General features: G+C 45.5%; 1 protein-coding gene across 1 annotated transcript in view; it reads left to right on the forward strand.

Moving 5' to 3' along the window:
* The window catches only part of KLHL3 (kelch like family member 3), a gene marked incomplete at its 3' end in the record, with an annotated part of 30,785 nt that extends 11,627 nt beyond the window's left edge, over positions 1-19,158 (forward strand). Inside the window, exons 4-14 of the mRNA XM_079542154.1 lie at positions 1,970-2,132; positions 5,099-5,208; positions 8,382-8,498; positions 9,468-9,617; positions 12,337-12,454; positions 13,106-13,303; positions 14,052-14,153; positions 16,266-16,394; positions 18,382-18,522; positions 18,730-18,873; positions 19,130-19,158. Coding sequence (XP_079398280.1) covers positions 1,970-2,132; positions 5,099-5,208; positions 8,382-8,498; positions 9,468-9,617; positions 12,337-12,454; positions 13,106-13,303; positions 14,052-14,153; positions 16,266-16,394; positions 18,382-18,522; positions 18,730-18,873; positions 19,130-19,158 — 1,401 coding nt within the window. The remainder of the gene's footprint in view (positions 1-1,969; positions 2,133-5,098; positions 5,209-8,381; positions 8,499-9,467; positions 9,618-12,336; positions 12,455-13,105; positions 13,304-14,051; positions 14,154-16,265; positions 16,395-18,381; positions 18,523-18,729; positions 18,874-19,129) is intronic.
* Between the last annotated feature and the right edge of the window lie 3,475 nt (positions 19,159-22,633).

Consider the following 22,633-nt stretch of genomic DNA (forward strand, 5'->3'; position numbering starts at 1 on the left):
GTTGCCTCTTTGCTGAGGTTACCTGCAAGCTAACTTCAGGCTCTGAAGTCCAGCATTAACGCCCTGAATGTTGAAAGAACCTTACAGCAACACAGATCACTTTTGGCTGAAAGATGTTTCTAGTTTGGAGACATCAAAGGTTTATGAAAGTATTTAATGGCACAGACAGTGTTCTGTAAAATGTGAGGCTGGTACAGAGAGCACAGCTGGAGAAATAGATTGTTATTACTGTTCAGTGCCATAGATGAGGTTCTGGACATAATTTATTTAGCAAAGAAATCAGTCTCAGTAGTATAACACATAATTTAGGTACAATTACAAAAGACAATTGGATTTGGTAAGGAGGTTGAATAATATTTGCTCTAAATTGTTTGCAGTGGTTGATGTTCAAATACTAGGAGCCGAATTCAGACCCAAGTGAGTAACTTGCCTGGGTGTTAATGAGGCTGGAGTTGGGTCCTGCTGTATGATTAGGCAGGGCATTTCCTCCTGTTATTTCTAAAGGAAACAGACATTGTGCTGGCGGATATCCTTTGCTTGCTTTTTGCCTTCCCTGGTAAAAAAAACAAGTAGAGTGGTAAGATGTTAGCTGGGAAATAAGAAAGAGAAAATCCTCTCATCTGTTGATAAGCTATTTTTATCCTACTTTTAAAGGGTTATATGATAATGCTCATTTTGAAATAACTGCAGTGGTGTGAGGTTCTTTCCCTGCTGCCCACCCAGCCAGCCTGACGCTGCAGTAGGAGAACTGGGATGTCCAAAGAGCTCTAGACATGAGTATCAATGATGAGCTTCTTCCCTCCTGAAGGCAGCAACCCCAAACACTTGAGCTCCGCAGCCCCACCTGCAGTTGCATACTAAATGGACAGGGTGTGTGTGGAGGAAGCTTTGGTCATGGGTGGTTTGTAGGCAGGTCAGGCACTCACATTTCTGCTGATAGGAGATGGTTCAGCCAGATAGAAAGTTGCTCACAGCTAGGTTCCAAAACCACAAGAGCTTTGCTATCTTGATTTAATCAAAACCACAAACTAATCTCCTCCTGGCATCAAGAGGCTTGGGCCAAAATGGGCTCCCAGGTTAATTGTTTTCTTTTTCTGTTTACTGTTGCCTGTTGGAGTGGCTGGTGGCAGCACTCAGATAACACAGAGCTGGGCTGGAATGCACCAGGGGCTTAAAAAACACCTGGGGCAAGCTATGAGTGTCCTGCCATGATGGGAAATGGGAGTATGGGGGGAGGGGAGTGGGGAGGGGAGGGCTTCTTCCCTTCTCTGGCACTGAGATCCAGGGAGGTGAATGTTGCTGACCTACTTTTTTTTTGTGTAGCAGCTACTTGATGCAGGGGGTTTTCATGGTGGTTTTTTTTTTGTTTGTTTTTTTTGGGGGGGTTGGAAATAGTTTTCCGGAAATCTGTGCTCAGATGTTGTGCACAGATGCCCAATTTGAAGGCCATGTGCAAAGCAGAGCTGCGGAAGAACTGGGATAAGAAGTGTCCACAGTTGCTGTAAGACGTAGGAAAGGAAGTAGCTGATGTCACAGGCTGGAAGATCCTGACCCACGTTGTTCTCTACTTCCTATCCTTGCTCACTGACCTCCAAGATGGTCTTTCCAGCGGATGTTGCATTCTTGATCCAGTTTTGTCTTCGATTTCTGCCTTTGATTTTGTAGTACAAAGCAGCACCTCATTTACAGATGAGCAGTGCTGAAGTGTCCACAGCATTCTGTGGGGGGTGAGATAGGGGCTGGGCTGTTGATTTGAATGGCTGACCACGTTTTTCCTGAGAGCTCTGCTGTCATCAAAACCTGCTCAAGCTTGCTGCAATCCCTCTTTCTAATGTGGGGCAGCTTGGGCACCCTGCAGCATCTACAGTGATGCCTCTCTACCTGGAGAAGGAATTGCATGCAACTTTTGCAAGTTGGGTATCAATTTTTCTCTGTTGCTAACTCCAGTTTTTCTTTTTTCTTGTTCCAGGTATTGCTGCCAGCTGCTAGTTTATTGCAGCTGATGGATGTTAGAAAAAACTGCTGTGACTTTCTTCAGTCCCAGCTGCATCCCACGAACTGCCTTGGAATTCGAGCCTTTGCAGATGTGCACGCATGTACTGAACTGCTGCAGCAGGCAAATGCCTACGCAGGTGAGCAAAAGGTCATCCATCCCTTTGTCGAGTTAAACCTGCTTGCAGGCACAGCAACTTGTAGCAATATGTTCATATTGGTCTCATCATGCTTCTAGACCAGCAAAGGAAATTGTTTATTGTGTTATTGATTTGTGGACTTGTTGTGATACTGCAAATCATGAAACGTAGTTTGGTGGCAGGGAAACCAGGAGGCAAAATAAAAACAAGCCAAAAACCCAACAAATGAAACCCCAAACTCCGTGTCCCAGCCCACAGAGTAGTTCCTTAGTATGTTCTTATTTAGCTCTCTGGCTTCCTGCTGAGCAGCAGAGTTGATGTCCTGTTACCCTCTCAAAGGCGTTGCTGCCTGCTAAGTGCAGCAAGCTGTGTTTGGGGGATTTGTGCATTCTGTGAAAATTTGTCAGCAGGCAAAACTAAATCTTGTGGGTGGGAATGGGAACACTCATCTGAAACAAACTCTTGTGCAACTTGAGCCTCTGGTCTGCAGAGCAATGGCAGCTTACGCCGTAGGTAGATGAACTCTTGTTTCTTTAATTCCTTGTTAGTGGGTGTTTGGTTGCAGTAGGTAGGTGCAGGCAGTGGCTTTCAGTGTTTCTCCTGTACATTGTAAACGTGAATTTGTTTCAAGCAGGCACATGCTTTTAGCTCCCCTGCACTTTCCAGTCTCCTCTGGGAGAGTTGCCCTTGAATTCTGCTTGGGATTTCTCTGCTCAGTTTGTTTTTCTGCTTTTCTGTCTATTTATACAGGCAAAAATACACCTGCTTTCTCCTAGAGCACCTGCTCTGTCCTGCAACGTTTTCCTTGGTGTGGTTTTTATCCTTAATTGGGACATAAGTAGGCTCAGTGGAATAAAAACATGCCCACTGAGTCCTCCTCTTCACTTGCAAATAAAAGTAAAATCTTTTCAGCTGCTCTGGCTGTATTATCCCCTAGAGGAAAAGGTACCCTGGAAGGAATGGTTAATTGTGTAAAGGCTTGCTTGTAGTATCTCATTATCCTTGCTTCCAGGCCCTGTTTAATCTTTAATTCAACAAGCAGTGCATTCACTGTATATTTATTTGGTTGTTTGGCAATTAGAAAGTCTGCTTTGTTGTTTTATTGGCCTTTGTAAGTTCCAGTTAGTACAGTAGCCCATGTAATGTTAATGGAACTCCATTAATAAAAATGTCATTAAAATTCTTTTTGCTATGTTGTTTATGCAACGGCCTTAATCCAAGACAGAAGTCTCCAGGCTCAAGAGTCCGTGTGTATGTGAACTCAGTCGCTTGGGCAGCGCTTGGTTCTGGCCAAAGGAGAACTTCAGTAAGCAGAGGAGCTGCCGTGGTGGAAGCAGGCACAAATTACTTTATTAAAATCAGTAAATATTTTTACTTGCTTCCAACAAATAACAGAGATCAAATATCTTTCTTCTTCCAGATGCCAGTCCAGAATGAATGGGAGACTGTGCCCAGAAGTCAGGGTGCACACAGATCACTGTGTCAGGAGCATTTCCTGTTTTTCAAGTATTTAAGACCAGGAGAGATCTGTAGATCTTGTGTGTGATTTCCAGCATAACGCAGAATATTAAGCTTTATCCAGATGCTGATATTTTTAGTCAGAACCTTTGGCTTAGCTGTTGGGTTTTAGTGCCCATTGGGTTAACTGGAGTCTGTGGCTGGAGAAACCAAGTGTCTGCTGCAGCACCGGCATTGGGGAAGGCATTGTTTGGGTGAGTTCTGCAAGGAGATCCCCTCTGGAAGTTGTGCCAGCTCATGTCCCTGTAGAGCTAGCTGCTTTTTGGCAGGCAAAGCTATTCGCAGAGGTGAGAAGAAGAGGCAGATCCCCTGCAAAGGGAGCTCTTTGGATATATGAGTGTGAGCTACTCCAAGCTCAAGATTTGTGTTTCAGTCAGAGGTAAATGGGATGTGGCAAATGGCAGGATTAAATTGGTGTAAATTGTAAGAAATTATGGGAAAACTAAAATTGCCTGCAACTGGCTGATGGCCATTTTGACCTAGAAATTCTTTCCTAGAAAATACTTTCTGGTTAGATGTAAAGCATGACAGATTTGATGATCCCTTTTGGATCTGTACTGCAAACTGAATTCTTCCAGTTTAGCATTACAGGCAGAGATGTGAATTGCTGTGTTTTAAGTGGCTCCCAGAGTTACAGCATGGAGGGATTTGAAGGCATAAAGGAAGAAGAAACTTGTGCAGTTGCAGTCTAAGTGGAAGGAGGCAAAACTGCCCGGGAAGGTGGGTGATGAGAGTTTGGAGGAAGAAGGTGAAGTTTATGCATGTCCAGAAAAAATTAGAAGGTAGAAGCAGAGAAAGAGATCTGATCCCATTTGTGTTTAGAGGGCGAGGTTCCGCTCCTGCCCATCTGTCTGTGTGCCCCTTTGCACACACAGATGGGTCTGGATGCTCTGGGTCCCCTAGCTGTTTGCTGCTGACCTGTAATCCTCCAAACTGGCAGTATTTGGCTGATGTGTGTTAAAAGTGGGCTTCGCTTTGAATACCTACATTTGTCAGGGACCCTTGCTGGAGTCTCTCATCCAAGTGTTGGGCAGGTTTGCTTCTGTCTAGGTTGTTGAAATGGGTTAGGAGCTGACTCTCAGGATAGCTGGGTTGTCTACTTTTCTTAAGGAAGATATTGACACTTATCTGAGTTGTTACCAGCACTCATATTTGCTCCTGGAATGAACTTTGTGGCTTTGCAGAACATTAAGTTCTACTTTATGATTTATTGTTATTTATGAAAGAGTCTCATGAGGCTTGTGTTACTTTAAACAGCATCACATTTCTCAACCTCCTCTGCAACTGTTTTCTTTTCTTTTCTTTTCCTTGTGCCACCATTCAGATGCAGTGTGCTGTTTGTCTTGGTTGCTCAGAGCTGTAATAATAGCGGTTCTCTGAATGCTGCAGTCCTTCCATTGACTGAAATCATTATAATTTTCTGTTCCCCTTTTTCATCTGTTGAACAGAGCAGCACTTTCCTGAAGTGATGCTAGGAGAAGAATTTCTTAGCCTTAGTCTGGACCAGGTTTGCAGTTTAATATCAAGTGACAAGCTCACAGTCTCCTCTGAAGAAAAGGTACAGTAAATTGTATAGCAACGTTTAAGAGTGTTGGAATGTTTCTAGATTTTACATTGGAAACTGTTCTCACATTATGCTCTTTAGGGGCCATTTTCCACCAGAGCTCATGAAAGGAGAATTAAAAATAGAGCGAATCCTTAAACCACATTAAAATGACCTTCACTTGGTTGTTCTTTATAGGAGGTAATGATTCTCTGATCCGTATCTCTTCCAAAAGCCCTGGGGAACAGAACTGAATTCCAACCTCTCATCTGCTGTTGGTGTAAAGCTCATATTACCTGTTGTAAAACCTCAAAAACAGGTGAATTGCAGTAGGCCAGGGAGGAACGTTGCCTTCTGTTGCACTTTGAACAGAGCAGGGAAAAGAAGCCCACAACCAAAAAGGACAAAACGTTTTCCTGGCATCGTCAGTTGTTTTAGTGGAAGAGAGAAATAAACCACTTGTGGTTGATGTTTTGTGGTCGAAGTGTTGAACTCATCTCATGCAGTCTGCAGTGCTGGATAGGAGTGGGAGCGGTGGGTTATGGCACCTGGTGAGTCCTCCTGGCTGTGTGCCCCAGGGACAGGAAGAGGAATGCCAGTAGAGGCTACAGGAGAGCTTTGGAGTTACCTGCCTTGGACCTTCGGGCACTCTGGTGAATGCCTGTGTTTTGGTGGGGTTGGGCAGCCATTCTGTCCTCCAGAGCTGCACACCCATCCACCCCAGCCCATGCAGATGTGCATGTACTTGGGCCCATATGGGCCACGAAGCTTGCCAGGAAACCTGCAGCACAGAAGGTGTAGATGCACGTAGACCTCATTCAGATCCCAGCCTGCACACCAGGAGCACGGAAGCGTTTCAGCAGCGTGCTGCTGCTGCTCAGGCAGGGCTGGAAGGGGAAAACAAACCACGTGAACACCAGGCAGAATTGCTTTGCATGAGCCAAGCTGCCTGCAAAGAGAAGTGCACGTTTAGTAACAGTTTTATTCCAGTTTTCTGCAGCATTGTTAAAAGGCTTTTGATTGGCCCTGAGCCCAGAGAAATCAAAGTGCCCACTCCCTCATCTCCACTTTATACAATCATAAGCAGTATTTCTTTAGCTGGTTCTAAACGTTGAATGTGGAAATGGGTGGAAGGAAATAGAAGCGTAAGCTGCGTGTTCAAAACAGCATGCTAATAACAGGAGATAAGCAGGGAACAGGATTTGAACATAAATGTGAAATATGTGCTGGAGTCCAGAGAAGTGCTGAAAATTGAGTGCAGATGAGCACGCTGCTGCTTTGGATTAGCCTCAGTATGATGGATGAGCACGTGGACAAGCAGTTTTCCTATCTGCTGGTGTAATTGATGTATCTGTAGCTGTACATGCATATACATCCGTGTGTAGTTAGGTAATTATTTTTCAGCAGCAAAATATAGTAAGTACCTCAATTGTTTGAGAGCTAAGTTGTCCCAACCAGAATTCATGAGACGTCTTCATGCTCCTGTATTTGCTGTGTCCCATACATTTGCCAAAGCATCCCCACCTCTCCGTGTCACAGCTGAGCCCTGGCAGAGCCAGAATACAGCAAGGGGGAGGGAGAGCATAGTTGGTACAGTGCCTCTGGTCCGTGTATGTGTTCTCTCCTTCCTCTGCCACCCCTCAACTGATACTAATTGGCTTGATAGATTGTATTCCTTTACTCTTGGCACACTTGCAGCCCTTGGCTATCACGACTACAAAAAATTATATGTAGCAGGGTAGTGTTGGTATGTGCCTACCTCTGTGTTTTTCACCAGCACTGAGGTGGTTAATGCCTCATACACTCCTGCTGCTTTACCTTCCTTTCAGAATGTTTTGCTGTCATGTTCCTCTGTACCTGGATTAATTGCTCCACTGCCCTATTGGGCTGGTGCAGAATAGGTTAATGCCAGCATGTTTGTGGGCTAAACATTGCTTTCTGCTTCTTCCATGCTCATTTGCAATTAAAAATCTGCTAACAACCTAGTTTCCATTTTAAATGCCTTGTAGCCAAAGTGAAATTGTTTGTTTGTTTGTTTATTTGCATTTGAAAACGCTTGAAGCTTCTGCAGTATTTTCCTCTGCTGTTCACTGGTGTTTGATTACCGGGCTCCCTGTTGCTTGCTGAAATCCTATTGCAGCTTCCTGAATTCCAAGTAGTTCAGAGAGAGCGTTTGTTGGCATAGGAAATGAGGCTCTTGCTTTGCTGCTCGCTTTGGTTTTTTTAAGCGCATAGTTGAGCAGAGAGGAGGAAGCCCCTCTGCTCTGCTTCTCCTCTGTGTGAGTGTCTGTTAGGGCCTCCTGCAGATACACTTGTTGCAACAGCTGAGGAGCGAGGTGGTGCCCTCCATTCCTGTTGTCAAGTTACTGACCTTGGGCCCAAACCAAATTCCTTGGGGAGGGATGGAAGAACGAGAAAAGTCTCTTTGCAGATTGCCCTGACCATGGGGAGACCCTGGCAGGCAGGCACTGGGCGAGGGCAGCTGTGCAGGGGGATGCTCCCAGAACCTCACCAGTAAGCAGAGAGGGATCACAGCTGTAATTTTTCATTAGATGCAAGCTGAGTGTCAGGCTGTCATTTGGACGCTGGGATTCTCCACTGCAGAGATCAGCATCCTGCTGTGTTACAGCTGAGACTGCGCTCCTTGCTGTCCTGCCTGCCCGGCGTGCCCTTATTTCCCTGTGCCTGCCTTCTGTGGGTATTTTGAGATCTGTCCTGTGGGTTTCTCATTCTGGGGGACATGGTGTGTTGATTAAGCAGAAAGGTGAGCGCAGTGACTTGCTGTTTGAGCTGGCTCCTCCAGGAGGGGTATTTGTTATCGGTGGTAATGGTTGTGGCTGATTTCTTGAATAATGCCCAGTGCAAATGTCAAAAGGCCAATTAAGTTTCCTGGCTGCCTTCCAGGAGCTCTGTGCAAGAAGAGGTGTATGATTGTCCTGGGCACACGCTCAGCTCAGTGAGTGATACAGCACAGCCAGATGGGAGGTGCTCATTAACCTGCATGCTTAGTTCACCTCTTGGCTACCGAGGTGATAGCTCTAGCTACAAGCTGCCCCCACTTCTTCATCTGTCTGGTAGAGACCTTGCATCTCCTTCAACATTGCAAAACGCAGCGCTTCTGGTGTGGGTGAGGCGACTGCAGGCTTGTTTGTTCTCTTCTCTACATTCATTGTGTTTTATCTGCGTAGGTCTTTGAAGCAGTTATTTCTTGGATAAATTACGAGAAGGAGTCTCGCTTAGAGCACATGGCTAAACTGATGGAGCATGTTCGCCTCCCTCTTTTGCCCAGAGATTATCTTGTACAGGTCAGTCTGCAAATAAGTAATTAATATTGCACTTAAGCTTCTTAATCAGTGGCTTGGCTGTTTGCTTCTGAGATGGCTAATTTGGCGTGAAGCAGAGTCTGTCAACAGAGGAATAAAAGGGAAAAGTGAGTGGACTCTGAAATCTGTGTGTGTTTGTTTTCATGCATGCAGAAACCCTGTAAAATGTGACCTGTGCTCTGCCCGGCAGTGCTAGGAGCTGAGCTCCTGCCAGTCTTGGTGGAAGCATTTAGAAGTAAATATCTTGGGATTTTTTGCCTTAAAAACACTCAGGTAGTGCTTGTACAAGGCTGCATGGTTTTCTCTATAGTGTGCGTGTGATAATTTTGGCTTAAGAAGAGTCCTGTGCAGGAGCAGGCTCTGTGAATGTGGGATTGTGTGATGGTAGGTGAGATGTGCTCTTAGTCTGACTTAGTGATTGTTCTTGACAGCATAATTCCTGGGATCTGGGCCTCGGAAATGAGATGAGAAGGGGTTGGTATGTGGGCTTTTAGACTGCTCTGCTTTCATCTTCTGTCTAAAAAGTCAACGCAACAGAAATAAAATTGATATACAGAAGATGAATGCATAATGTCTTTTTTCTTCCTTTTTAACTGTATCCTCTGATGCAGGAGCAGATATGGCCTTTTCTTAAAAATTATGACTCAAAACGAGGAATTACTCATTTTATGTGCAGACTCCTGCTGAATTCTCCTCTGTTGAGATATTAGGTGTCTGACAGAGAGTGATAAAATAGAGGGAGAGCTGCTGCTCTTTAATGATTCTGGAAGAAAGGGAGCTTGGATGTGAATGCATTTGTTTCTTTGGAAAGGGCTGGAATTCTCTGTCTGTCTTCTGCACTTTTTGTGTTGGTACTTTGGAAGAGAAATTCTGGTTTCTGTGTGCTCCTTGTGACCTGTGCCACCAAGTGCTTCACTTTAAATGACCTTTCATGTGTGTGCATGCTCTCAGACAGTTGAAGAAGAAGCTTTAATCAAGAATAACAACACATGTAAAGACTTTCTTATCGAGGCCATGAAGTATCATTTGCTTCCTCTGGATCAAAGGCAATTGATCAAGAATCCCAGAACAAAGCCAAGGACTCCCGTCAGCCTGCCAAAGGTAAGCCAAGGTGTCATTGTGTCACCTCACACAATGTTACTGGTGGCATTTTCTGTCTTTTGAAAGGAGCTTATGTGCTTTTACAACGCTTTCTAACTCTGAATTGTTTGCATTTCAATCGCTCTGAGCCCATTAGAGGAAGTCCCTGATCAGGATGCGAGCTGCATTTCCTCTGTGTTGTGGCCAATCCTCAATGCTTGTGTTGGGTGAGCAGAGCAGGGGAGGGAGCTGTTGGGGAATGTGCCATGTCATCATATAACTGGTGCTGCTGGAGACCAGGGGTTAGTTCAGGCAAAATGTTACCATCTGATTCTGAGCAGAACTGCAGACACAAGCTGAAATCAGCTGGGGTCAGGTGTTACTGCAGTCAGCGAAGACATCAGGAGTTTACATCAGGCCTGTGAAAGAAGAGCAGAAGTCACTGCTGCACAAGGAGAGTGTCTGTCACCTGTGTGGAAATGGATATAGGCTGCAAACAGTTCACAGTACTTCAGAGCTGCTTCACTGCCTCTTCTGGCACTGCATATGCCCACTGTGGGTATGTAATGAAGTTCAGTAAACCAAGACAAATTCTCAGTATCTCTGTTCAAGGGACAATGATCTGCTCTTAAAACATTTTCTCAGCCGTGTGTGGTCTATGGGCAGTGGCTGTGTCCCCAAAGCTATGGCCTGAGTGTCACTGACCATGGGCTGCAGGCAGCTGCCAGGAGCTGGATGTGGCAACAGCACTGCGGCCTTCCTGAGGAACGTTGTCTCTGCTGCCTGTTGTTTTTCTGTCTCTGCAATCAGAAGGCAGGAAAGCAGGAAACAGCGGCACCCAGACGTGTGAGCAGGAAGTCTGAAGCAAATTCCAATAAACTCGGAGCAGCTAATGAATAAATAATCCTCATTACTCCCTGTGTTTATCCTGGAGGCATGAGATGCTTTCAGCTCCACTTTGTTAGTGAAGAGAAAATGACAACAGAAACTGTTTGACCCATGCTCCAGAGATAAATGCAGTTGGTCATTGTGCCTGTGAAGTTGGTAGTGAGCTTTGCAGCGATTGTAAGATGCCAGAAGCACCGTGTATTATTTTTCTAAGTACAAAGCACAGGGAGTCTGGTTTGTGGGTGGATATGAGATCTCTACTATTCACATGTTCACATTCTGGAAGGTCTCAATAAATTGCTGATCTGCAGAGCAGCTCAGTACATTGTCTGCTCCTCCTGCAGGCACTGAGGGGGTTTGTGTAGAAGCTCTGGGGTCACAAAGGGCCATGTGACCCTTGTGCAAGGATTAAAGAAGTTAGTGAGTCAGTGACTAAAGAGATTCTCAGCATCTGCTAATAGCATGACCTACGAGTACCAACCCAGATCTTCTGTGGGGCTGATAACTCTTTTTTTGTTGTTCTTTTTTTTTTGTTGTTCTTTTTTTTCTTAATAAAGAAATGGGAGAAGGTGATGATCTCCTAGCAATCCGGTTACTGGGAAACTTTCATCTCATCCGCTGGTCCTGCTGTGAAATCTCTTAAGTCTATAATCATGTGAGGCTCTGCAGCTTTCCATGAGAGCCTGCTGCACACTTAGTGCTAATTTAGGCTGATTTACCTCCTAAGGTCACATTGTCTTTCTAGAGCAGTTCACTGTTTTCATACTCTTGAAATAATTTAGAGCATTGTCTAGCCCTGGACTTCTGTGGCAACTGTGACAGGAGTTGAGCTCATTACCTTATGACCTCAAGTGGAGTCTCATCCCTCAGCCGCCCACAGGTGCCTTGTAGAGGCTGATGCCAGTATCATCTTCCCTTTAACTACATTTGGAGCCCCCTTATCTCACTCACTGCTCGGTGGCCTTGTAAAAATCAGATTGTTGTAGTGTTTGCTCCTGTGGTAAGAGAACAAATCTTCCCTCTTGGTAGCGGTGGAGGGGACAGAAGGAAACGTGTTCAGATCAAAGTGCAGGTAGTGCTGTTTACAAATGCCAGAGGTTCGGATGCTGCCTGTGCACATGGCTATGGGCTGCCCTCCAGAGCTGAGGGCTGGCAGCAAGCAGGGCAGGTTTGTGAAGGACTGCACTGCATGTGGTCGCAGCAGAGCATTTCTCAGGTTCCTGAGATTCACTGTTGATTAGCTTCACATAGCTCTTCCCTATCTGCGTGGAGTTTAAGGTTTAATTACTAGATTTGCATCAACACATGTAGCAGCCAGAGGCTTTAATGAAGCTGACAACCTACTTCCTTCAGCAGCCTAGCAGCACTGGGTCTTAAGTCCTGCTTTCCCCAAGTGACATCTTCCCTGCAGGTGACAATACAGCTGGCAGGTTTAATTTGTTAAGTGGCATTGATTATTTTTAGCACCATCATGGAGATAATGACTGAACAGTGGGCTGGCTGTGGAAATTACTCTGGGATCTTCTTTGCTTAAAAATTCTTTGGCCACAAGCCTTGCACGCACCCTGCTGCAAACTAATTCTGTGTTTCATAGGGAAATAGGGCAAGTTGCCTGCTTGGGAAACAGTGAGGAAGGGTTAATGGGGGTTGTCCCATGCAGTGTGTGTTAAAATGGAGATGAGGTTTTTCTTTTGAAGGATTGACTGAAATAACTGTCTGCAGAGGCTTCCGGTGGGCTTGCAGCTTTTGCCTGGCAGCTGCTATAGGCTGGGGTGGGCTGCTGCATTCTGTTCAGAGAGCAGTTGCCCAGGCTGATGTCTGAGGTGGCCCAGCTCTCATTTTCCCTTTCCAGGTGATGATTGTGGTTGGCGGGCAAGCGCCCAAAGCCATCCGCAGTGTGGAGTGCTATGACTTCGAGGAGGAGCGGTGGGACCAGGTTGCTGAGCTTCCTTCCCGGAGGTGTAGAGCAGGTAATGGGAAAGCTTGCTGCAGCTTTCGTTGTGCCCAGCTCTTCAGAGCCAGATGAATGTGTCCTCAGTCATCACTTCAGCTTTCCTCTGTGCTTTCATCCTCAAGCAGCTTTCTTTTTGCCGTTCCTTTTCCTCTTTCCCTATACGTATGCCCTTTGTGTTCAGGTGGGTGCCCTGCACTCTGCAGGGCTTGCTTTCTGCCTGTCTGCCCCTCATAGTTACTATCCCCATAAACATCCAGTTCTCTGTGATTTCCTAGTGAAAAATCAGAGGAGCTCAGTAAAGCCCTCTTGGTCTGTTAAGGGTCAGTGGAGAGTGGGTCTGAAAGCTGGGGGCGTTCTCCTGACGATATGATATAGATGTGAATGTGGATCACCATTTGGTGTCCTCTGTGACTCCAAAAAATGTTTCATTCAGATTTGAATCCATCTGTGCCTTATGTTGCTGTGCGTTTATGTGCATTTTACCATCCTTACAACACGTATATTTTATCATACTTGGCTCCACTGCTCTTAACCTGCAGAAAGCCCTCAAGACTTGCCCACGTTCTGCTCTTCCCTGCTGCCTTAAGCACCCTGGCAGCCATCTGATAATACTTGGTTCTTCAGCTGTTTGTAAAACCTCCATAAGATGTCTCTCCTCCTTTATCAGGTGTAGTGTTTATGGCTGGCAATGTTTATGCTGTCGGAGGCTTTAATGGATCCTTAAGGGTACGCACTGTTGATGTGTACGATGGCGTGAAGGACCAGTGGACATCCATAGCCAGCATGCAGGAAAGAAGAAGCACTTTGGGTGCAGCTGTGCTCAATGATCTCCTGTATGCAGTGGGCGGTTTTGATGGCAGCACTGGTAGGTGACTGAACAAAAGCCTGACCCAAAGCAGTGTTTTCAGCAGAGTTTGCAGAGCTTTAGTGAGGTTCCAGAGCAATTCTTCAATAATTTTGTAGAGAATGTGCCAGAGTCTGGGTGGGTGCACTGTGTGCAGTACCAGACGCATGCATGTTCTGACCCTTCAGTAATTGAGTGTCTCACCCAGTTTCTTTTTCTTTAGTGAAATGGTTCTTTCAGTCTCATTCTCTATATGAACATGCTGATTCTGACTGAAAAGGGATTTTTCCTGATTTTAGTTGAAATTTGCATAGCATCATGAATGAGATGTGAATAGGGCATTTTATGGGATATGCTTGTCTGGGAAGTTATGTTGCTAAAACTGCTTGTTTAGCTTCACACCTCTGCTGTAGCTGTTTCAGCTGGTGATGAGTACAGTGCAGAATGCTCTGGGGTAGTTTTTCATCCTTTGCATAGACATTTTATAATGCTTGAAAGAATGTGAGCCTTTGGGATTGGAATCTGGACTCTGCTCCACGTTGGTGCCCCGGGGCAAGGGTCCATGTGGTGATTTTTCCAGCTGCTGGAGAAGTGGCATTGATGTGGTGCGTCCAGCTTGAAACGAAAGGGACTGGAAAATTGGGTCTCAGGAGCGCGGGGGGAATTACGGGCTTGGGTGGAGGTGGAAGGCAGATGAAAGTGCAACACCAATCTTTTTCTCTTCTCTTTTTTTTTAATTAGAAAACCTGTGTATCCCCTTTTTAACTAGGTCTGGCATCAGTTGAGGCCTATAGCTATAAAACCAATGAGTGGTTTTTTGTGGCTCCCATGAACACAAGAAGAAGCAGTGTTGGAGTTGGAGTTGTGGAGGGTAAGAAAACCATCAGCCATTTCCATCAAGCAAACGTTTCAGTGTCAAACAGAAGCCTAGTAAGTGCAATAGGAAGTAACTGAAGGACCTGTTCTCTACACTGTCTTTGATTGGTAAAGATTTATTTTATCAGACCTAATTGCTGCAGCTTTTTTAGTTCTCCTTTATTTATAAGTGAAAAACTGTGTGCTGCTTTCCAAGAGCCTCAGACCTGTATCAGACCAACCCACGCCTTCTGTGAATGCTGTTAGGTGTGTGCAGGTTTCTCTGAATTCTTATTCTGCCTGGATTGCTTCTGATGACAGCAAACAGTGTTATGCGGTGCACTGTTGCCATCAGCAGACAGTGTGTGGATGGAGCACCTATCACAAGAAATCCGCTCAGTGGTAGAACAGGAGCACAGTTCATCCCTCAGCCCCAGGCTGGTGGTTTGGCAGGAATGCTAAAACCAGGCTTTCGGGCACAGGCAGCATCATTTGCTCTGGTTCATAAGTGAACAGGGGCTGATGATTATGAATGCTGATATTGAGGCAGCTCGGGAGTGGGGCAGGTGAAGCGAACAGAGCAGGTGGTGCAAGGGATCGTGCAGTACCTGTTGGCACAGAGGTGCCAACAGCCAGCCCGGGTGAGTTGGAACCAAGCAGCTTGGTTTGCATCCAGGAGAAAGAGCAACTTAGGTAGAAACCTTCAGCAAAATCAGTTCTGAAGCAAGGGAAAGTTCTTGTTTGACCTTCTCTTAGCATGGAGTAACAGTTTCCAATTAGTACCCTGTGGAGCAGCCAATGGCACAAAGCTTGTTGTGTACTCTGCTTTGAACTCGCTTGGTTTGAATGGGAAATGTGTGAAGTGTGTTTGGGAGAGGAAGAGGATGAGGTGAAGTGAAAATGACGCGTGGGGGTTGTGCTAAATCTGCATATTCCTTTAAATAAGCATCTCGTTCAAAATTGGCCCATTCACGTGCCTGTGGAGTGCTGGGCTACTGACTGGTTTGTTTTGCTGCAGTGGGTTGGTCGTTTGAATTCCAAGCAAATATGTAATACATACTTGAGAAATATGTTTCTATGAACTATTTTCTACTGGATGCATATGAAATGCTTTTGCTTTGCTTTGTTTAACGTGTGAGAAAGTGTTGCGTGTGTGGGAGTTCACAATAGTAAATGAGTGTGTGATGGAGAAGGAAAGCTGATTGTAAGAGTGTAGGGAACCAGCTGCAGCATGCAGTTTACCCCCAGTGCTCATCTGAATATGATGGAGATTGATCCAACGCCTGTAGGTAGTGAAAATATCTAAGGATTGATGCCAACCAGGGAACTTTATCTTGTCCTGCTTTGTCTGGCACTCTTGCCTTGGTTGATTGAGTTAACAATAAGTGGCTTCAAACGAGAGCTCGAGGAGGCTGTGAGTGAAGCTGTGACCACAGAGGCAGGACCACATCCTTACCCTTGAAGCCCTGAAATATCAAAGTATCAAGCATAAGACTGTCGATGATAGCTGTTGTTGGGAGTCCTGTGTAACAAAGAAGTGCACAGCATAGACATACTGTCCTATGTCCCACAGGATTTCTGTGTCATGGTCACTTGGCATGAGTGAACAGAGTGGCCTCAGCTGTACTAGCAGCTTTGGTTTGTCCTGGTTTGTCCTAGGACATTCAAAATTGGGTTTACGTTTCCACGGAGGTAATATATTAAGGGGTTGTTGCAGATTTATTGCTTGTGTAACTAATGTACAGTATTTACCTTTGTCAGCTCACCTTGCTATGTGGCACCTGAACAGGAGGAAATGCTGATCAGAAGAACATGCTCTGGTATTAACTCATCTCCTGGACCAACAAGTCATTCAGAAAACCCTCAGGGCTTTGGGCTTCTAATGAATCTGTTGTGTAATTATGGTTCTCTGTCTTGCCTGACAGCTTTAAAAGCAAACAGGCCCACTGTCTGTGATCCTGCTTCAGATCCTTTCAGTAGGGTTTGCCCCAGACATGCCAGCAGGCTCAGGCAGTTCTACCAGGGCCTTCCAAGCTAGGATCTGACCTCAGCAGGGCTGCCAGGTATGGTAGGGGCGTCATACATCAGTCATAGCCGTGATGCTGATGCCAACATGTGTCTCTTGCAGGTAAGCTCTATGCTGTGGGGGGTTATGATGGAGCATCTCGCCAGTGCCTTAGTACTGTAGAGCAGTACAACCCGGCCACCAATGAATGGACCTACGTGGCTGACATGAGCACTCGACGCAGTGGTGCAGGTAGTGGCTCTGGTGTGTTCTTAAAAGGGGATAATCACTGGGCTCTTCTCTCTTTGTGAAAGGAAAGGAAAAATGTGTTTTGGAACGTGAGCTGGCAAGTGCAGCCTGTTATTTTCTGCCCCCCTCCCATGAGGGGAAAAGCCTTAACTGCTTGGAAGCTCTCAGCATCTTTCCTGACTTCATTATATTCTTCCAAATTGAAATTAATTTCTATATTAATGAAGTAATGTTCACTGTTTCCACATAGCTTTTCTAACAGATGCATCTCACTTGTATGCTGACGGTTGTCTTTCCAAACTGCCAGCTGCAGGCTCAGCTGGACACTGGGAAGTCAAGCTGCACTGCCTTCTTGATCCTGGTTTTAGAGGGCTGTGTCAGATGCATTTTCATTTTGGATCCTTCCTGAGTCTCCAAGTGCAGCACATCATCTGCACTGGGTTACACATGGACCAAGTCAGGGCAACATAATTAATCTCACATGGCCACTGCTAACCAGGTTTTAGTATACCTTTGCCTGGAGTTGGTGATCTGGAAGATCAGAGGAAAGGACGTGGTAAAGGAAGTCTTGATGGCTTCTAACTTACATGTGATATTAGGTCAGGTTGGCGCTTGTCTTCTCTGTGGCTGTTCATCTCCAACAAGGGTAGAAGCTCCTATCCATTGCATTTAAAATAATCTTCAGGTGAAGATTTCCTTCTGAGCTGGGTGGTTGCACAGTCTTTCTTTCTTCACTCTAATGCACTTTCTTTAGCTCTTGCTGAGGCAAATATGGTCATGTGCTGTTGATTTTAATTCAGTTGAAGAGATTTATGATATTGGCTTGATAATAAAACATATCCCAAACTTACAAGAAAACAATGAAAATCTCATATTGTTTGACAGTATGTCAAAGTAAAGCAAAAATATGCCAAGTAACCTTGCAGCTTGCAGTTCCCAAATTGAGCCGAGCCCTTCAAGTGGTCGTGACCCAAACACTTGGCACACATCCCTCCAGCAGGCACCAGCTGCCACATCGAGAGTAGTGCTGCTGCTCTGGTACAGCTTGGGAAACGAGAACCTGAGCTCCCAGCATTGCTGTGCCCATGCTGACATCTAGCGGAGGTGAGGATGAGTGTCCTCAAATCCCTGCCACGACCCCAAAGCAGGCAGCAGGGCTGTGTTGGCAGCGTGCTGCTGGGGGAATGGCAGTCCTCTGGGCAGAGACAGTTCTTCCTGTGCCCCTCATCTCAACACAGATAAAGGCATTTCAACTGTGGAAGCTATAGTGTTCCCAGCCTTTTAACTCTTCTACTTGCTTAAATTAGCTTACTGACTTTTTTATTTTGAAGTATAAATCTGTCATAACAGCTGAATGTGGTCAAATAGGTTGGATGGGCTCAGACGTGGCAGGCTTTCCTTGCCAGCTGGGTGAGTTGCCACTTCTCCATCAACTGGGATGCGCCTTGAACAGCTCTGGGGTCAGGGCTCTGTGCCTTTCTAAAAATTATCAACACAAGACTATTTTTAGGTCCTGGGGGCTGTCCTGCTGGCTAATGCCATGCTTAACATGATGCAATTCAGCTTGGTGTTTCTGTTTCACTCCAGTTTGAGGAAAGAGTGGTGAGGAGAACGGGGAAACAAACCCAGAGGCAGCCTGAAGAATTGGAGTGAGCCATAGGTTGCTGAAAAGAGAAATGGTGTCAAAGGGATGAAGGCACAAAGGCAGCCAGAAAAACAAAAATGTAGTTCCTGAAAATGAAAATCAGGCTAAATGCAGAGAGACCTGTGGCAGAAAATATCAGACAGACAGGGATAAAGAGGGAGTGAGCTGCAGCAGTCTATAGGCGTAGCCGGTGGAGAGCTGACCGAGTGCTGGGTGATGCTGAAACATACATAGCCCATGTTCTGGAAATGCCTTGGAGAGATGCCCCTGCAGGATCCAGTAGCAGATCCAGGCATGTGCAGCCTTTGCTGTGTACGTTTGGCAATGCTGGGCTCTGTTTGGCAGGTGTTGGTGTTCTCAGTGGGCTGCTGTATGCAACAGGAGGGCACGATGGTCCCCTGGTCAGGAAGAGTGTGGAAGTCTACGATCCAGGAACAAACACCTGGAAGCAAGTAGCAGACATGAATATGTGCCGAAGAAATGCAGGTAAGCACAATAAGCCTGTCTTTGGTGCTTGGTTGCATTTGTCTGTGGTTTTTAATGTGGCTGTTGTTCTAGGTGTAAAAGTATACAGTATTACAAACAAGTAATAAATTGGAAGATGAGGTGTCTTCAAGGGAATGAATCAAAATGTGGCAGGCAATGTGTTGTGGGACAGAAGTTAGCCTGTTTAACTCTGTGCTCTGCTTTGAGGTGTGTGTGCGGTGAATGGTCTCCTCTACGTGGTGGGAGGAGATGATGGTTCCTGCAACTTGGCCTCTGTGGAATACTACAACCCCATCACAGACAAGTGGACATTGCTGCCAACCAGTATGAGCACAGGGAGGAGTTATGCAGGTAAAGATAGAAATACTTAAGTGAGAGAGCTGGGAACAGCTCGGATCATTCATAAATGTAAGGGTTGTGCCTCCTGATGCTTTAATCTTAAATCTGCATATGCTTTATTTGGTCTTCAGTAGAGGATTCCTTCATGGAAACAGTAAGCAGCTCTGCTAGCTTGCTGCTGATGTTAGTTCTTGCAGCATGATCTTAGCTACAGGGCAACCAGGAGCTGCTGCTGAGATAACAGCTTGTCTGTGCATTCTTAAAACAGGTGTTGCTGTGATTCACAAACCATTGTGACACACAGTCAAGTTGTTGCAAGGAGCAGAAGTGAAGTGGATCCAGCTAGGTGGTGGTGGGAAGATGACTGACCTCTGACTTGACCCATCTCATTGCTGTTACCATCTTCATGTGACAAGTGCTATGTTACAAACATCATCTGCTCTGCAGTGGATTGCATAGCAAAGGGAAAGTCCTTCTGGAGACATGTTCCATGCTAGACACGAAGTGTTGCTTGTTATCTATGGTGCAATCAACTGTTTTTCTCAATGGCAAGTGTGCTGGGATAAACATAGTGCTTGAACTGCAGGCACGGAATTTCTTGTATGAAACAAAACTGCTACGTTTGGGCATGTGAGTAAAAATGAACGCTTCTGGATTTCTTCACTACTGATGCTCCGTACCCACTGTTGGTTGAACTGTTTTCTCACTGCACCCAGAGGGCAGACCTTACTACTGACAGTGGAAACTTCTGAGCACCAACTGAGAAAAGCAGTCAGCAGGAACGGACTGGAACAGGGCGCTCTGGCTTGAGTGTGACACTGTCTCAGTCATACGTTTGTACCTGCCACTGGACTACTGTATGTGTCCCTGAAATGCGTGTCGTATGGTGGAAATAAATGCCATGTGATTTTTCTACTTGCCATGAATGCTGTTTCCTGTACATGCTGGGCTATGCCTTCCCAGGGGCTGATATCTCAGCAACTCTACCACACCAAACCTCTCAGCCCCACAAAAGACATGCTGCTCTGACAGGGTTCGTTGCTCCTGTGAAACAAATACTGCTTGAATAGAAACTATTCCCTACCCTGCACCTCGCCAGTGTTGCCAGCTGTGCTGAAAGCCCCAGTTCTAACTCTGTCCAGCATTTCAATGCCATTTCATAATAGAGCGTTTAGATGTCAAAAGAAAGATCTTATGGTGCCATTAATGTAGAAGGTACCTACAGTGAGAACCCTCTGTCAGTCAGGCAGTGGTTAATTAGCATGGTAATGAACATGCAGTGTCTTAATGCTTCCAGAGCACGGAGATCTCTCTAATCACTGTCATTGTAACTGTTATTTTAATCTTCCCTGTACTGAAAGTGTTCTGCTGTTAGTAGAAAGAATTTATATGATTATTCAAAACAGACAAATCTAGATATAGCTGTGATGCAGTCATCTTGCTTACATCACAGATTCTCAGAGCTTTCTGTTTAAGAAGATGCTTGACTTGCAAATACCTTTGTTTGCCTCCTTGTGAGCTCTGACATACAGCGTGCAGGAATGTAGACTCCAAAATATTCTCCTGATGTATTCTATTTTTCCCTTCCTCACTCTCCCTTCCCCTTTTTTCTTTTTGCTTCTTTCCCATCTCACTATCTTTGATTTATGTGGCCTTTTGTGAGGGCCTGTCTCACTCCTTTTCCCTGTGGATCAGCTGTGGCTTTCTGTTGGGGGCAGCTGGCCTGCAGGACCGTATCTGCTTGTGTTACTGTTGAGCACCAGCACAAAGTGCTGCTTTTTCCTGGTATCTTTCTCTACAGATCTGTCAAAAACGCTCTGGGCAAACTTCTGCAGTAGAAAAGAAAAATACCTAAAAATCGATTTCTGAGGGATCTAAGGCTAAATCACCTTGTGCAGCTTTAGCAGGTGTGTACATTAGTTCTGTAAATAAGCACATTTCAGTGTGTGAGTTGACATGGTCCTTGTGCCATGGGCGCCTGCTCCCTCTGGGGGAAATAGTGCCTACCCTTGCTGCTCCACCTCCCATGGAGGAGGGCTAACAATAATAATAAGTCCTCTCTATAATATCCTTTAAGTCTCGTGTTGGGTTCTACAATTTGCCATGAAATGTGCCAAAATAACAGCATAATGTGCTGCCCTTTTTGATGACTAGTCTTATTGTAAAAGCTGTTGAGGTTGGTGGCAATGTATCCCAGGCTGAAGCTGGCTTCATATCAGAGTCCTGAGATGCATCTTGACAGTGACATAAGCAAGGTGATGCCTTGGCTTGGAGTGATTTTACCTCTAAAGCTGGGTGCCTTGCACGCAGCCTGTGGGAGTATGGCATACATGGGATAGGCAAAGCTTTTTAGTCTGTTATCATCTCTTATTGGATGCAGATCAGTCAACAGGATGGACGTGTGTTTGAGCATGCCTGTCTCTTGTTAAGTCTCAAATAAACATAGGAAATGTAAAGCTAAAAAGCTTTGTTGCAGCCAGTTGTAGCTGCCAAACTGATCTCAATTCCAGCGTTGCTGGAGCGAAGGCAAATGTTACCAAGAGATTAAGAGTTTTTTTTAAATCTAACCCACAAAAAGTGCTGAAGAGATGCAAGTCTGAAGCTTGCTGTGTTGATCAGATGTCATGAATGGTGAATAGACTTGAAAGCTGGGTAATTTTTTCCCCAATTTACATTGCTTTATAAATCTTCCTTGCTCACAAGGCAAAAGCTTTTGATGATTCTCTGCTATTGTAAAATGGCATTTATTGATGCTGGTGGCCAAGACCTAAGGCTTGCTGGACAGGGCTAGGGCTTGGCCATTGCCAGTGCTCCTAGTTGCAGCCACAGCTCCTCCACCCCAACCAATTCCCTTTTCCTTCTCAAATGTTGCAGTGTTATGCAAGCCAAGTGACCTCGTTTTCCAGCTATGCAATATGAACAACTGTAACACATGAAGAACCAGCTGTATCCCCTCCCCTTGAAATGCTTTTGGAATTTGTCTCTCTTTGGTGTGTTGTTCTGTGTTTGTATGATTCATTTGGAGCACCTGAGCCAGCCCCTTTAAAGACTGCCTTTTTCTAGGACTGAAAGCATAGCATCAGTGCTAACAATTTTACTGTAAATATCTTTTTATAAGAATTTTAAAAATGTTTGGATTGCTTTTTATGGCCGCTGATGACACCTGTGTTAAATTCTGGATCTGATTCTTAACACTCCTGTGCAGTTTTTGCTGGCTGCAGTTTTTGCTGATGTGTGAATTTGTATGGATTCTGCACAAGAAATTTAATGATGTAACCAACATCTGGGATAGCTCTTATGTTGGTTCTGACACGGTGGAAGGACAGCATTGGGCTCAACGTTTCGAAACAAAACCCATTACCTCCATCACCAGCACGCTCTTAGATTGCTAGCTATTTGAAAACAGTTTCAGTACTCAATTTAACTTTCTGTTTGCTCTCTGGTCAGCGTCGTGGACGAGCTGTCTGCCCCGTGGCTGCTTGTGGAGGAGGTGTGATGTGCCACAGGCTGCCAAAAGTGATGGAGTTATTACAGGAGGATTTGTGAAGGCTTGACACACTGAACTCAGGCGGCCTCCTCGCAGCGGTCGGTTGGGAACATGAAGGCTTTTCTCAGCTCTTTGGGGGTCTCTGTGTGCTGACCCCTATGGAACTGTGGCATTGGGTTTCCACAAGGTGACCTTGCACAGAGCTTGCAGTGTCCCCGGGTGCAGGCTGGTGAAGAGGCTCACACACTGCTGGCTCTGCAAGCAGCCCAACATATGTAAAGCAGG

The sequence above is a fragment of the Tetrao urogallus genome (genome assembly GCF_951394365.1).
Source record: "Tetrao urogallus genome assembly, chromosome: 14".
In the NCBI taxonomy this organism is placed as follows: Eukaryota; Metazoa; Chordata; class Aves; order Galliformes; family Phasianidae; genus Tetrao; species Tetrao urogallus.